The sequence below is a fragment of the Falco biarmicus genome, chromosome 8, assembly GCF_023638135.1.
Source record: "Falco biarmicus isolate bFalBia1 chromosome 8, bFalBia1.pri, whole genome shotgun sequence".
Lineage (NCBI taxonomy): Eukaryota > Metazoa > Chordata > Aves > Falconiformes > Falconidae > Falco > Falco biarmicus.
In genome coordinates this window covers 46,616,041-46,631,212 of record NC_079295.1, presented here as the reverse complement: position 1 = coordinate 46,631,212, position 15,172 = coordinate 46,616,041, and the positions used below count along the sequence as shown (strand labels likewise).

Below are 15,172 nucleotides of genomic sequence, written 5' to 3'. Positions count from 1 at the left end.
ATATTCCAGAAGGAATCTCAACCAGCAGAAACGAAGTCAAGCAAAGAAGCACTTAAACTACTCAAATGTAACTGATGAGAATGAACTACAATGTAGAGGATGTCACTGTAGATGGGTCAGCGAAGCCAAATCCAAACCCGTCATATGTTTACATGTCGGCTGGGCACTTTATATTTGCAATCCAATGGGAGGGAGGAAAAGGGTCTCAGACAGTAAGAAAGCAAGATGATGGTCCCGAAGACATTGAAAAGCCCACATGGGTTAGTATTCACACAGACTTTTTCCAGCAAAAAAGCCAGTGACATAAAGAGTAAGACTGCCAGAAACGTGATCTAGACAAGGCTTTGCAAAAAAAAAAAAAAAGAAAAGAAGAAAAAATAAAGAAAGAAAAAAGAAAGAAAATAAAGGAAAAAAGTAAGTAGCAAGTTTTAATAAAGCCATGAGAAAGGAACATATTGCAAGTGTTTCTGTCTGGGATGTAGTTGGTAGAGGAAAGTGAAGAACTCAGTGAGTGGGTGCTTTCGAAAATGTTGCAAGTCTCAGTTTATGACAGCAATAAACTTCTGTAGAGAGGAGATAAACATGTAGAAGGATTGGCACTTCAGATGTGACAAGAGACAGGGTTAAATTAGAAGTATTCCACTAGCTGTCTCTCATATGACGAACACCTCAAAGACAAGACCACAAGGAGAAAAGATCCCCAAATTCACATGTTATAAGTGACTACAATATGCTTTGAAACCTGAAGGTCAGACTCAGCTCACCAACAACACTCTTTAATATGTTTTTTATATTCTATGGTTGCATGCATGAAATAAAGGAGGATAAAAAGCGGTAACCGAAGTAGAATGCAGTTCTCTGAAGCATCATTATGTTTGCAAGAACACTTGTCAGAGTTCCCCCTCAGCTCTAGCACAGAGCAACAACCTGAGAGACAAATACTGAACCCATGACTTCTTGGGCCTTTTCCCCTTTTTTGGAGCTGTAGCTAAATGGTGCCATCCTTGCTTCACCCATATCCACTATTCTTTTAACCAACTAAACATAAATTCAAACTCCAGGGTAATGGGAAATGCACGTACTCATGGAGCCCTTCTCCCAGCAGAACGCGTGGGGTTCCATCCCAGGGCGCCTACGCACAAGCCTGCCACCAAAGATGAGGCTGTGGCTCCACAGCCAGCATCCAGCGGGAAGCAGAGGTAGGGAACGATTAGGTTCTGAGGACTGTCATGGCTGTGACCAAAACATGCCAAACACTGATCGAGTCAGGGGTGCCCCTGGGACCTGCAGTTACCTGACAGATTTTCTGTTGTTAAGGGCTTACCAGGCATTCTGTAAATGACAATCATCGATTTAATTAGATAATTCATTGTTATATTGTGCAGTATATGCATCGGACATCAGGCTGGAAGAAAGGAGTCAATGATGCAGCTTATGAGAGATCTTTAGCAGATTTGGAATTAAATACTGTATCGTGATGTCTGAGCTGCTGTGGCTAGTCAGGTCTAGTCCCACCAGTGATCTGACAGTGCTTGCATTCTTAAGTGGGTGAAAACTGATATGGCAAAGTTTGCAAGTGATGTAATGTCATTCAGAGTGATCAAATTAATAATAAAGAATTAACCAGAGAAGATCTCAGGGCAACACAATTACAGAGTCAACTTCGTGTTGACAAATGCCAAGTAGCACTTATAGAAAGAAATTTGTGTGTCACTGTGATAGTTCCCTGAAACCACCAAATCACTGCTCGGTGGCAGGCAAAAGGGCAAACGATATTAGGAATTATTGGAAAGAAATACAGAACAAAGCAGAGGATCTCGTTATGTCAGATCCCTGGCATACCTCCATCCTGAGTCAAGTTTCAGTCTAAGCATCTTAAAATGGTCAAAGGAGAATTAGAAAAACAGAGGGAAGACTGACAAGCAAAATGGAACAGCTTAACTATATGGAGAGACTAACTAAACCAGCATTCTGCAGCCTGCAAAAGAAATGACTCAGAGGACAAACTAAAGGGTGACAGAATCAGAAGTATTAGCCAGAAGAAGAGGGAATAGCTATTCATTATTTTCCATTACACAAAAGCTGTGGGAACTGAAGTTAAAATGAACAAGTTCTTCAGAAAAAACTGGCTATTACAATGCAGTGCAAGCTGAAAACAAGTGAACAATGTCACAGTGCTGTAAAGAAACAGAACTGTGGGATGCAGAAACCTGGCTGCAAGACATGGGATGTCATACTGCTACTCCTCTAAGTGCTGGTAAGGGTTTAGGAGCAGTGCTATGCCAAGATTGTGGCACTGCCCTTCAAAATAATAAGCCTGGGTCACTTGAAGAAAGTGCAAGCAAGGAAATTGTTGGGGATTGAGACAACATGATGTGTGAAGAGCAACTGCGACGACAGAGGAAGGCTGAATTCAAGTATTTACGTATGTTAAAGGTCCCTGCAAAGAACCAGAAACAGTCTTTTCATCCTCTCTATAGAAAGCAAGAAATAATGGGCCAGTTTTGAAGAACAGATTTGAGATAGACACAACAAAGTTCTCAACATGGAAGTAGTGAAAGAGGGTGTAGATGTAGGTGTATAGTGACTGAAGAGGGTGTAGTGCTCCATAATGGGAAACCTGTAAAATTATGTAAGATGAAGATAAGTACTGGTGCCGTAAGAACTACTCCAACCCAACAGAGCTGTTTCTACATTCATGTTTTGCAGGGTCTGTGCACCAGGGCCTGTTTCCTCTCCAAGATGCACCAAGGCTCCACTCTGCTTTCAGACTGTGTGGTAAAACCCTACACTTACTCCCATTTCCAAGAAGCCTTGATATCTGCTACCTGTAACCTGCAATGATCCTAAATTGAGAACAATCAGAGCTTGCAAAGGGATTACTTACGCCATTCTTCGCTGCCAGCAGCAGGTACTTCAGACCTCTCTTCTCCTTAGGTTGCAGCCCCCGCATGTAGAACACTCCAAGATAAGCCTGGGCCTGCCAAAACCCACATGGTACAAATCAGCCAGGATTTTCCCTCTTAATTACTCCTATTCTTTTACTGATTCTGCAAGTTGCTCAGATGCTGGGGTTACTGCGGCAAGACGAGTGTGCTAAGTACCCTGCTTGCTGTAGAGCCTGCTGAGAGAATGGGGGGGCTGTCCTAGAAAAAATCAGTCTGACATGGTAAACATGAAAAATCACATTTGATCTACAGAAGTCCACTATATGTGCAGTGAAGACCACCATACTAACACTCTAAGACCCAGAACATCGTTTCAAACTGCACTGTGGAAGTCAGAGTCAGAGAGTGGCTCCTACTTGTGAGCTGTCCGTAAGACACAGCAGATGCACTTCCTGGAACAGCGTGCTACATGAGATACAGTCACTGCCAGAACGACTGGTATTCGCAACACAAGATGGCACATGCCTAAATGCATCTCCTAAAGAGTGGGAAAGGAGGGCAGGGTACACAGATACTTGCGGATGAATCATCTTGAAAAGTCACAGATACAGAATGAGGATCTATTCTTACTTCAAGCACCTCATGGAAGTTCCTCCACCAATGTGACCTGTACTGTCAGAACTGAGGTGGAACACAGAGCTGCATTTTCAACTGTAGGTCAGTTTTCTTAAGCCAATGGTCTAACCTAGGCACCTAATCTAAGAGCCACATTAAAAAGCCCAACAGGAAAACAGACAACCAACACTGCTGGCACAGTGGGTACCTAGCTACCTCCCATGTGCAGGCAGAGCTGTCTCCCATACACCATCAGGAGTATAAATAAGTTGGAAGAATTTTGCTTCCAGTCCCACGCATGCTGCTTTCTAGGACGTCTTGTGGTTCAAATCCTTTAGACAGGGTTCTCTGCTGGCCCTCTCCTATGAACTCCCATGCTGTGGACACTAACCTCTGTAATCCCGGCCGTTGCAGCCTGCTCCAGGAAAGTCACTGCCTTCTGATGCCCGCCCCACTCATCTTCAGGTCTGTGGCATAAGAGGTATCTAGCGTAGCGGTACTGTGCCATGGGGTGACAGCTGCTGGCGGCACGGTAGTAATAAAAAGCTGCCTGGAAAAAGAGAAACACACTTGCGTGATTCAGGTAATATTTGCCCTCAAACATGGCATGACTCCCCTCTGGCCAGGATAAGCTTAACCTCTCTTGTCTAGATCTATCATAAGCTGCACATGCTTACCCCAGCAGCTCTCCCACACCTCTTCAGCAGAAGAACAGAGATTAACTGAGACAAGTGGACTGCAACTACACAAGAGCCCTCTAACCACCCTGCCTTCTCTAGTCAAAACTCCCCATGCTGAAGGGAGCAGCACTAGATCAACAATACCACAGCTCACCCTGTGCCAATGGGGATCTGCACAATTACTGGAACAAGCCACCTTTGCAGATCTTTCTGGCTACAGAAGGTGCTGCCTATGGCCAACACACACTAGGTGGCAGGCTGTAGTTAAGGTACCCAGACTGGATGGCTCGAGATGTAAAGAAGCTCTCGGATGTGCAGCGGTGTTTTAAATACAGTAACATGACAGGTTTCTCCTTGGTACTCTCCTGGGTGCTAGCAGCACAGACTGTGTACCTACGAGAAGACCTCAGAAGCTATGACAAAGGGGATTTCAGGAGCACATCTCTGAGGGGATCTATGACACTGAAGCCAGCACTGCAAACCCACAGTTTATATTATTTCCAGCATTTTCTAACAAGACTTCAGAGACTGTCACACCCATGCAGAAGGAGAAAAGCGCCTGTGCACCCAACATAACCCACCCTCCTGGTCTGTGCCGCACACATACAACTCCACAAGCCGTGGATACCTTTTCCAAGTCTTTTTCCGTGCCTCTGCCATGCTCGTAACACAGACCCACATTGAACTGGGCTTTGCTGTAACCTCGATCTGCTGCCAGTTTGAAGCAGGTATAGGCTATCCTGTAATGGCCCGCTCTCATACTTTCAATCCCTGAGGAGAACACAATGTAAAAACATGGGAAAAGAAAATGGACAGAATGCAGCCTCAAATGAAGCAACCTCCCCCACAGCTACCAGGCCTTCCTTGGCCCATGCCAGGCGCTCTGGTCCACTTCCAGCTGGCTCACCAACCCTCACTCCACAGGACCAAAGTTTCCATAGCAAAGATGGCAACGCTGCCTTTTAGGAATTTTTCTAGTCTCATTGCAAAGGATCACGGGCTAACGTATGGTTCACACAGAAGTGGCTCACATTTTTAGTACTGCAACTAGTGGTGTATACAGGGAAGGGACCTTTTTCTTAGATCATTGCATCTTCAGCTCTTCTTAGTGCTGCAATTCTGCAATTGCTTTTTCAGCTCGCCCGGAAGACCAAAATCTCAGATAATAAAAAAAGGATACAAGGATATGACAACTTGTGTTGCAAAAAAGAGAGATGGCTTCATTTCCAACTACAGATGTCAGGACAACAGTGCAGGCTTCACCCAAGCCTGGATTTAAATATGCTGATATAAATCAGGTGGCAGGATGGGACAAAGGGCAATAAATCTCTCAAAGCACAGTTGAAATTGCTGAAAGGAGGCTTCAGCTTGGGTATATGCCATCTCTGCCTTCACACAAGACCTGCAATGATTTGGAGGTCCTCCAAAAAGAGAAATGTGTGGTTTAAGGACAAAACAAATCCAAGTTCACATTACCGAGGATATTCAATGCAATGGAAATGTCGATCCGGAAAATCTGCTGCAACTGGAAAGCAGCTTCCTCTAAAGGCCCTCGCTGAGCTGGGTCACCCTAAGGAGTTAAAGAAGAAAGCTTTTAAGACAGCAAAAATATACAAACATTACAGGAGATTCTTTCTTGGAAACCAAGCAATGAGACACATTTATACTGTACTATAGTTATCAAGAGGATGATGTAATCTGGTGTCATGTATCCACAAAAAAATCTCCCTGTTCTACACAGCCATCTAGTCAGGGAAGCTGTATGGACATTGCTCGCCCCCGCTGTGGCCAGGGAGCTTGGCGTAGCCTCTCTGACATCATCAGACCTTTCAGAATGTAGCAAATATCTGATACTACTCCTAACTCTCCCCTTCAAAAGTAATGCTAGCCCTTGTTCACTCTCCTGCATCATGTCAACAGCACAAATAGTCTCTGCCAAACACGCACTGACATATTTGTATATGCTTTACACAATTCAAGCTAAGCCCACGCTGTCAGATTACTGAACACTGCACTCTCCTAATAAAATCCTGCACCGCAGAGACAATGTCTTTTCTTTCTTAGTAATGAACAGCATTTTTTACATTACCACAGCTCTGGGAGGTGGGAGGAGGATTAGCCCGGCCTGAAGCTTTACCTTCCCAGCTTGCGAACAAATTTTGTGCCATCGAGTGGCAGCAGTGCACACTGCACAGGAGCTGAGATGCCTCTGCACTGGGGGAAGTCACGCAGCAAAAATGCCCCTTGTCACCCAGCAGCTCTGCTGCTCAGCCAGCACTCAGAGCTGCTCACAAGAGGGCAAGGCATGGACCAATGCCCCTCTTCTCCCAAGAGCCTCCTGAGGCTTGCTCCACGACTTATGAACGAGCTAGACTCTTCCTACGGCCCTGCAGAAACGGCACCTCCCAGGATGGGAAGCTCGATACTCACCCCCTCAGCAGATCAAGCAAATGCCTTTCTGGTGGGGGAGCATGACACTGCCATGTCAAAGTGAGGAATCCACTCTGTTAAATACTGAATTTACCTTCGCTCTGTTCACTGTGTCCTTGAGCAACTGCTCAGCTGACTGATTTTTAAAATGGGGAATTGTCTGCACCTAAGACTGAATTGCAAGGAATTAGCAGGTTTAATCACAACAAGAACAATAATATAATTTATAGCCTTGTGACTCTCAAGCTGATGTACTCTCTTCAAGCCCAAAGTGTCTTCCTCTCTCTAACAGACAAGAGCAGGTTCTGATTTGCGGCTTTAGGAGTGACACCACCTTCTTCAGTCATGGGTTGTCTGGTAAAAACCAAAATAGCAACAGCATGTAATCACCTAGTGAAAGATTGCACCAAAATGCAAATACCTAAGAACAGACTGGTGCTACTGGAGAGGTGGTTTTTTGTTGGTGGTTTGTTTTTTGGTTGTCCCCCCCCATTTTCTTTTAGTGCTTCTCTACTAGCACCCCTGTCACATGGACACCTTAAAGGACAGGGATATCAGTTTGTAATTCCTGGAACTTTGTTCTGGCTAAAGCACACCACATTTCTCTTCCTCCTGGCCCCTAACTGTGCAGGTTGGAAAACAGTCTTGCGTGTGAGTGGATTGCTCAGGCTGTGCTTGGGGTCACACTGAGACGTCTTCTTGTAGGGAAAGGGCCTCAGGTGCAGACAGAGGGTGCAAAAGATTGAATTGTACCTTTGTGCTGTGGAAGACTGGCCGCAAGCTTGAGCTCTCAGGGATCTGGAACTCCCCTACATTAAAGAAAACCAACCGAACACAAAAAGCAGAGTTAAGCAATGCTATATCTTTACCTCTTCCTCCTCTTCCCATCCTTTCTATCCCATGCTCTTTCCTAGAGGACTGATCACCCACTCAGTCAGGGACATTAAGAACAGAAGGAACACTGACCAGTCTGACCTTTGTTCAAAAGCAACCAAGTGCCACGTGAGTACAGTCCTGTAATCTGCAGCTGGCTAATCCGCCTCCTCCAGAATGGCCCCCAGTCTCGATCTGAAGACACCAAAAGGTAGAGAATCTCCCACTTCTTCTGAAGTTTGTTCCAGCAACTTGTAATCGCTGCTTTAAACCTCTGCTTCATTTCAGATTAAAATACAACTGGTTTCTGCTTCCAGACACTGGCTCTTCTAGCTTTTTTTCTTCTCTACTAAAAAGCCCATCCTCCATTTGAAAGTCCTGATAGGACTAATCAGCCCCTCTTGATTCATGTCTGTGATTCTAAACAGACTGCTGTTCACATCTTTCAACTGAAGTACTTTTCTGCCTGAGTTGATTAATTGTATGACTTTTTGCCACTATCCCTGAATTTTCAACATTGTTATTGAAGTGTGGATCCCCTCACCAGTATCACAGGAAGAGTAAAATTGCCTCCTTACTTGAATTCACAACTGCCTAGTTTGCACGTACCAGAACCGTGCTCCAATTCCCACTGCCCAGGGCATCACACTGAGATCTCACGCTTAGGCACTTGCCTCCCTAGCTCCTTTTCCAGGTAATTTCTTTCCAGGGTACAGTTCTGCTTCTGCAAGGGGGTGATCAGATGTGATACTCTGGCTGCACTGGATGCAGGCTTTAGTTATCGCCCCAATATGACCCACTTGCTCATCACTGCCCTCTTAGATATGCTGGCACAACCACGTGTTCAGCCACTACCTGGCAAGTTTCAATTGGAATTATCTAACGAAAACACCTACAGCAAAATCTATGCCACAGAATTGTGCTGGAAGTGATTACACAGGCATTTATGTCAGCTACTCTAAGAGGATAGTGACCTCCAGCAAAGGGGATGAACAGGCGAGGGCTGACTGAGGCCAATTATTTTTAACCTGAATCACCGTAAGCAGCTGGATCCCACTGGGCACCTAACACCAGGTGCTGAAGCCTGGATCACTTCAAGCCAGTGCTGCTAACACAAGAAGTAGCTGTGCCCTCCCCATGTCTCCCTCACCCCCTCCCAAACAGTGTGGCTGTAGAGCAGGGAGCTAATAGCAGGAAAAAAATTCAGTCCTTTCGGGGGCCCGATTCCCCAGCTCCTGGCACTATATGGCTACACACATACTCATGCTGGCCCAGCGGCAGAAACAAGCGTGCAACAGGCAGGACTGCTTCTTGCGGTGCCTGCACTGTCTCACAATGCACATGAAGCCATGGCCTATGTTCCAGCTGCAGCCTCATTATTCCCAGATAAACAATTCCCCCCTGGCTGTACTGAAATGTGTTTTATCTGAACAAGCCCCACTCACCCAACAAGCAAGATCGCTATGGCAAACATGATTTCTATTCATCATTCCACCAAAAGTAATATAAGCTGTGAATTTATTAGTTATGCTTTACATTTATTTTCAGATCAGGCATAAAATTATCTGATCTTTCTCACTGTAAGGCTCTCTCTTGTTCAGGTATCTCCTCATGATGTAATTAGGTTTTTTGCCATACATACAACAGCAAATCCCATGAAAAAAACCTGACCGTATTAAAAATTCTCCCAGCTACTTGTTTAAACAACAGTAGTACGTTCACGCTTTCAAGAATCTTCACATTTTGCATAGACATCTACTCCCGAGTCAGAGATTCATAATTTACTCAGAAAACATGCTGTAATTTAGACAAACCATTACCCCATGAAAAATAAACAGAAACCAATTCAGCCTGCAGAACGACAGCCCCTCTACCACTGGAAATCCCTCCTTACTTAAATCCCAGTAATCTCCCCAGATTAGAGTTACCATTCCTGGAGAGCATAAGGTCATTTGGAAGAAAACGCAGGCACCAACAGAGCCTGATATCCAGTCCCATCTCCTGAAGGATGAGATAAATGATTTCTCTCGGAACTCACCTTTGAAGCTGGGCAAGACTCAAATCAAAACTCTTCATGAATATCATGATCTTTGAGACTCGCCCGTTTCAGGCACACAATCTAAACACAACACTTAGGCTCCCTCAGCACTAAACAGAGAAATGAAAGCATCCCTTGGTGGCAAAGAATGCCATCCTGCTTCAGCAGAATGAAAGAACCAGCTCAGATAATCTTCAGCCTATTGCTAATTAATACAAGTTCATGCCAACTGTTTATTTCTTATTTCCCAAAGAATGGTCAAGCTTCAGCAGAACTTCATAGGAAATAGGCTCTGAACAAATTTGTTGCTATATGGCACATACAGAACCATGTTCAATTATTCTTACGGTTGTATGTTTAAAGCACACAGAGGCTGGCAACACCACAGTTGGAATTTTCTGTGCAACTTTATTTCTACTTCTTCAAACATACGCTACGATGTAATATGACTATGCATCCTTTTTGCCATGCAATCTTGCAGCTTTCAGTGTACTGGATGCCCAATGCTCACATATTCAGCAGCTAATAAATATTTTGTATTTCCCCACTGTTCATCCTGTACTAATCAAATGTTGCTCAAAGCTAGCTCCAAATGAGGAATTAATAATCTTCTCATAGACAGTCTAGATTGCTCATCCCAAAACATCCAAACGCTTCACAAGAATGAATTCACAACAAGAGCTGGACAAAATCCAGGATTTCTGCCTCATGGAAAATTTTAGTGTTTCCAATTGGTTTCATTGTGCTTTGAAATGAAAACACACTGTTAAAATGTCCGTAATCTCAGAATTGAAATAACGAATTTTACAGTTCTGCCAGGGGTAAAATACAACTCCCCAGGGCAGCATTCAGCTGCTATAACACTGAGACTGGCTGTAATCACCTGCTCATTCACTATATGCCTTTAACTTTTGGCAAAAAAACCTTTGAATGAGGCATGAATTGCATGAAAAAAAATTGGACGCAATCATGCAGCTGAGGACTTACTGATAGTAATATGCAGAATGCTATTTAAAACAACTTCTAAATGATTTTCCTTAAGTTTTCTTTTTAAACACACAGAAAGTAACAGATTCTAGCATACTGTGGTATGTTAAAACTGGAATGGCTCATCTGCAAAGTCGGGATGTTTGGAGCCATCACAAAGATCTTTGCCACTTGAAGTAACAAAGTAGTTGACAGCAATAGCAATTTGTCACTGTACACATAGACCAGCACAAGCAATTCTGGAAATTAACTGAAACACTGAAAGAAAGGGTGAGGACATGGAATTCTCTCTAGAAGGTCCTTTGCCATTGCTGGAAACAACGACCTAGAGAAGTGAAGGTACATTCTGCTCCACTCCCGAGTTCTGGAGGTCTGTTCCCTAACGGCAAGACTCTGCTACCAGATCGCCCCGCGTCATCTGCCAGGCGCCTGTCCTTTCCTTCCTTCTGGTCTCCCCAGCTCCTTGCAATATGCATTCTGATTTAGACAGCCTCATTCTCTTTTGGTAGCTAAACACCAGAAAAGAAAAGAAAAGAAAAAACCCTAAACCTTAGGCAGCTTTTTCTGCAGAAAGCAAAACATACTCTGAGAGAAAGGCAACACCAAGGCATCACCAAGCTTCACTTTAAAACTTTCCATGGAAAGAATCACAGGACTTCTCACACTACAAAACTATGCACTTTTTTAGACTTTTCAGTGAAAATTACTGAATCTCTTCACCCTGAATTTTCTCAATAAATTCCCATAAAATGAATGCACAGCATAATGTGAGAATGTAACCTGAGGACTTCTGTATTAAGCAAAATCAAATTATTTCTGACATACATTATCTCTGACAACTGACTGATGCTTGGGCAGAAAGGGTAAGGAACAGGGATTATAAAGTCACACTTTTCCTGGCAGAACTTTCCAGCAATCAGCTGTTCTGTGATCTTCTAAGCAGGAGGTTTTGGCTGGACCAATTAAGTCTACACAAATGTGTAATTTTACCTAATCACTTCTTGGCACCCATTTATACTTCTGGCCTGTAGCAGAGTTCTACAATTTACCTGTGCACTGGCCAAACAGGTACCGTCTTTTGCCTTTTTTTCAAACTTGCTACCTGATCGTTTCTGTGCTGCCTATTAATATGTATATTATGAAAAATATTGTCCCTATTCACCTTCCCTCAACACTTTTAATTTCACAGAGCACGAGCACACCCTCTACTGCTTCTTTTTTACGCTGAAGAGTCAGTCTCTATTTATATGTAATTGTCTCCTTTTCTATGTCATTTTTGTTACTGTCTTTAAGGCAGAGCGTCTTTTCCTTCAGTGTTCAAGATGTGGCTGCATCATAAGACTTACACAAACCTACGATATTGTCTTGTCCTCGGTTCCTTCCTTTACAATAATTAACATTTAATTGGCCTCACTGCTGCTGAGCACTGACTTAACCTTATCAAAAACATATCCACAGTGACTTTAAATGTTCCCTCTGCAATATAATTATTAATTTGATGCTCTTTGTTCTGTATGTGTATTTACAGCCATGCTCCCCTGCGTATAGTAATTTAACCTACCTTGGGATTACCTTGGTTTTAATTCCTGTGCAATCTTTTGCTGTGACTTTCAGATTTGACTGTCCTGAATAATTTTGTACCACTTGCTTCTTCTGCCACCTCACTCGTCACCTCTTTTTTCCAAATCACCACTGACCATGCTGAACAGAACACATTTCAACAAAGGACTTACAGAGGAATCCACCAGTAACGTCTCTCCATTGTGAAAACTATTTCTTGTACTTTAAGGAGCTACTAGCCTAAGAGTACCCCCTCCAACTTCCCTCACATCAGTTTTACTTCTCCAGATAGCTTTGGTTTAGGTCCTGGCTGAAAGGTTTTCAGAAAGCTAAAAGCTGGACGATCTTGCTCCACATGCCTGTTGATTTCTCCAAAGAACTCTTAATAGATTTACAACTCTCTTAAGTCTCTGCAATGTAGCAAGCTGGCCTGAGAAATGGCTTCCTAAATCCTTCTAAGAGCTTTGATTCCTTGATACAGTACAGTCATCCAAGTATCTAACATCTCTAGTCTGTAACACCGTTTCTATCAGAATTACCTTTTCTGCAGTTCTGTGGCTCAAACCACTCGCCCTTTTCAAAACCCAGTGTCCAATTTGTCAGTGTTCTGGTCATACAGCAGATTTGAGCACTGGATTACATATCATCATTAGAGGCTCAGCAATTCATAGCTTCTGAAGAACATCTGAACAAAGAGCATGTGGCCTTAGTGACTTGTCACTGTTCAATTTATCAGTTTGCCTAAAAGCTTTTCCTGTTGACTCTCAGTAGGAAACTGTTTGTCAGACACAGACACACATTAACTCCTGAACATTCCACTGTGCCAACTGAAGGCATCACTGTCTCTACTTATTCCCCACCACTTCTCCCAGAGGTCCATGTCCAGTAATGTGCCAGCAAGGCACTGTGTTTGAGTGCTTCTTAATACGCTCCAGGCAAAAGCAGATGGGTTAAACAGTCTAATTGGCAGTTTAGGTAAATTAACCTGGCTGTTTTCCTGGAGCTAATTAGGAGACATGGAAACAAAATGCTCCATTTGCCAACTGATGGGAATGGTAACCTCTGGCAGGTGATGGGTTTGATAAGCAGTGATGGGCAGTAGCTTCCATCAGCACAGAAGAGAGGCAAGAACGGGGAACCCCTCTGACCTTTTCTGTAGCACCTTACATTATCTAGCCAACATCTGTGGGCTGACTTTTTAAGGTGTCTTTTCCAAGCCATGAGCACATGTTGTTCTACCCGCTTCTAACAATTTTCTTGAAGACATTATTAGTGTTTATACATCTAGTGAGTAGCCCTGATGCAGGCTTCATCTGATCTTCCTTGATATGACTTTAAGTTTAATATGTAGGGCATACTTTCCTGGTTAGACTTCAAATTTTTTTGAGTATATCTTTCTATTTTTATAAAACTAATTTTAATAAGGATGTCTTTGATACCTCCTTCTACACTCTTATCTACAGCACAAGCGCTCAGAAATACATTTTCGTCTTCCAGGAAGAAAATAATTCCTTTAGTTTCACACCATGTACACAAGTCTCCCAGATCAATGGTGCAGTATTCTCCTGAATCCTTCTAGCTGCAAACATCTGTCCACAATAAAAAACCCAGAAACTGGATGCTGTAATCAGGTCGCTAAGGCATACCTGTACTGGTAAAGCTGATGTCACCTGCAGTTACAGCACAGGCTCCTCCCTGCCTTCCGATTTTTTCCTCCTGTCTCTGGACTCCTGGTTCATCTCTCTGAAGTTCTGTCTTTCCACTCTAGCCTCTCTTCTCAAGTGTCAATAAATGGCTATACGCTTGGCTTCTAGCTTTGCCCTAGGGAAACTCAAGACTCAGAAGTCCTTCTGCCACAAGTATCCTGCCCTGCAGCACATTGTACGTACCTAGTTCTGCCCAGGGCTGGCTCTCTCCCTGCCCTGAGGGGATGCCCGAGGATGAATTCTCTGGTATGACCTCTGGACTTGCTTTCCGCAGGAAGCAGGACCCCAGCTGCTCACTGGGGCAGCTGGTTGAGGCTTCAGTCACCACTGTAATATAGAGCATAAAAGCAGTGTCTGCTTTAGGAGACAACACCAGACTGTATAGCTGCCTGGTATCCTTCTCTGCTCTGACCACAAAGTCAAGCAGAGGGGAAGTTCACGGACCAGAGTCCAGACAGGTAAGGTAAGGGCATGCGGGATGTGAAGTGGGACTGCATCAGATCAGTAAGAAACAGTGAGATTCCCTTGACAGATACCAGCCCTCAGTCTCCCTGGAAAGCTTGAAAGCTGGTTGTCAGCTTCCCACAACAGCTCTCTTCCAGCGTTAGTTAACATATCGTGAGGCAGAAATCCTGTCTGACAGCCGGGCCCTCCCACCACCCCTTCTCAAGCCAGAGCTGCTAACCTGTCTGCTGAGAGGGCAGCGGAGAAAGCCAGGCAGACCTGTGCTCTCTCCTGGCGTCCGGCAGCGATCTCAGCCACGAGATCTGTCTGAGCAGCTGCAGGAGCAGCGCACCGAGCGCTCCCTGAGGAAAAGCAGAGATAAGTCACGGGAAACAGCCCCACTCCCTCCTTCCCTCCCGTCTCCAGGTGGCAGCTTGCCCACAGCTCTGTTTCGGGTCCCCCTCCCACCACAGCTCCCCAGCCTGAGGGCTCCCGCTGCCCCCATCGCCCTTCACACCCCCAGGGCCCTCTGGTGACACCCCGGCCAGGGCCACCGGCCTTGCCTGCCGCTCCTCACCCAGGTGACTGCCTCCAGCACGGAGTAGCGGGGCACCAGGTCGGGCAGGGGCTGCTGCCTTCCTCCTCGCTCCCGGCCATCCCGGGGCCGTCCATCCTGACAGCCGGGCGCTCTGAAACCACCAGAAAACACCAACACCGTGAGGCCAGACGCCAGCCCTCTGCGCCCTTCCCCCCAGGGCCCTGAGGGCCGCGGCACCCCCTGCTCCAGCCGCAGGCCGGCCCCGGGCCGCACTCACCGCTCGGGGCTGGGGCCGCGGCCGTCGGGGGGCCCGGCAGCGCAGGCGGGGCGGGCGGGGGGCGGCCAGCAGCGGCTCAGGCCGCGGCCCAGCAGCAGCCGCCACATCCCGCCCGCGGGACCATAGAGAGGGCGCG

At 45.2% G+C, this 15,172-nt stretch overlaps 1 protein-coding gene across 3 annotated transcripts in view; it reads right to left on the bottom strand.

Moving 5' to 3' along the window:
- The window catches only part of DELE1 (DAP3 binding cell death enhancer 1), a 22,646-nt gene extending 7,474 nt beyond the window's left edge, over positions 1 to 15,172 (bottom strand). For 2 of the 3 annotated variants that reach the window (XM_056347962.1, XM_056347963.1), the window contains exons 1-9: positions 15,037 to 15,172; positions 14,799 to 14,910; positions 14,463 to 14,583; positions 13,961 to 14,104; positions 7,367 to 7,422; positions 5,660 to 5,753; positions 4,812 to 4,954; positions 3,895 to 4,053; positions 2,888 to 2,980 (exon numbers count right to left, since the gene is read on the bottom strand). In XM_056347962.1, coding sequence (XP_056203937.1) covers positions 2,888 to 2,980; positions 3,895 to 4,053; positions 4,812 to 4,954; positions 5,660 to 5,753; positions 7,367 to 7,422; positions 13,961 to 14,104; positions 14,463 to 14,583; positions 14,799 to 14,910; positions 15,037 to 15,143 — 1,029 coding nt within the window. In that variant the 5' untranslated portion in view covers positions 15,144 to 15,172. The remainder of the gene's footprint in view (positions 1 to 2,887; positions 2,981 to 3,894; positions 4,054 to 4,811; positions 4,955 to 5,659; positions 5,754 to 7,366; positions 7,423 to 13,960; positions 14,105 to 14,462; positions 14,584 to 14,798; positions 14,911 to 15,036) is intronic. The other variant, XM_056347964.1, reaches the window with a different exon arrangement.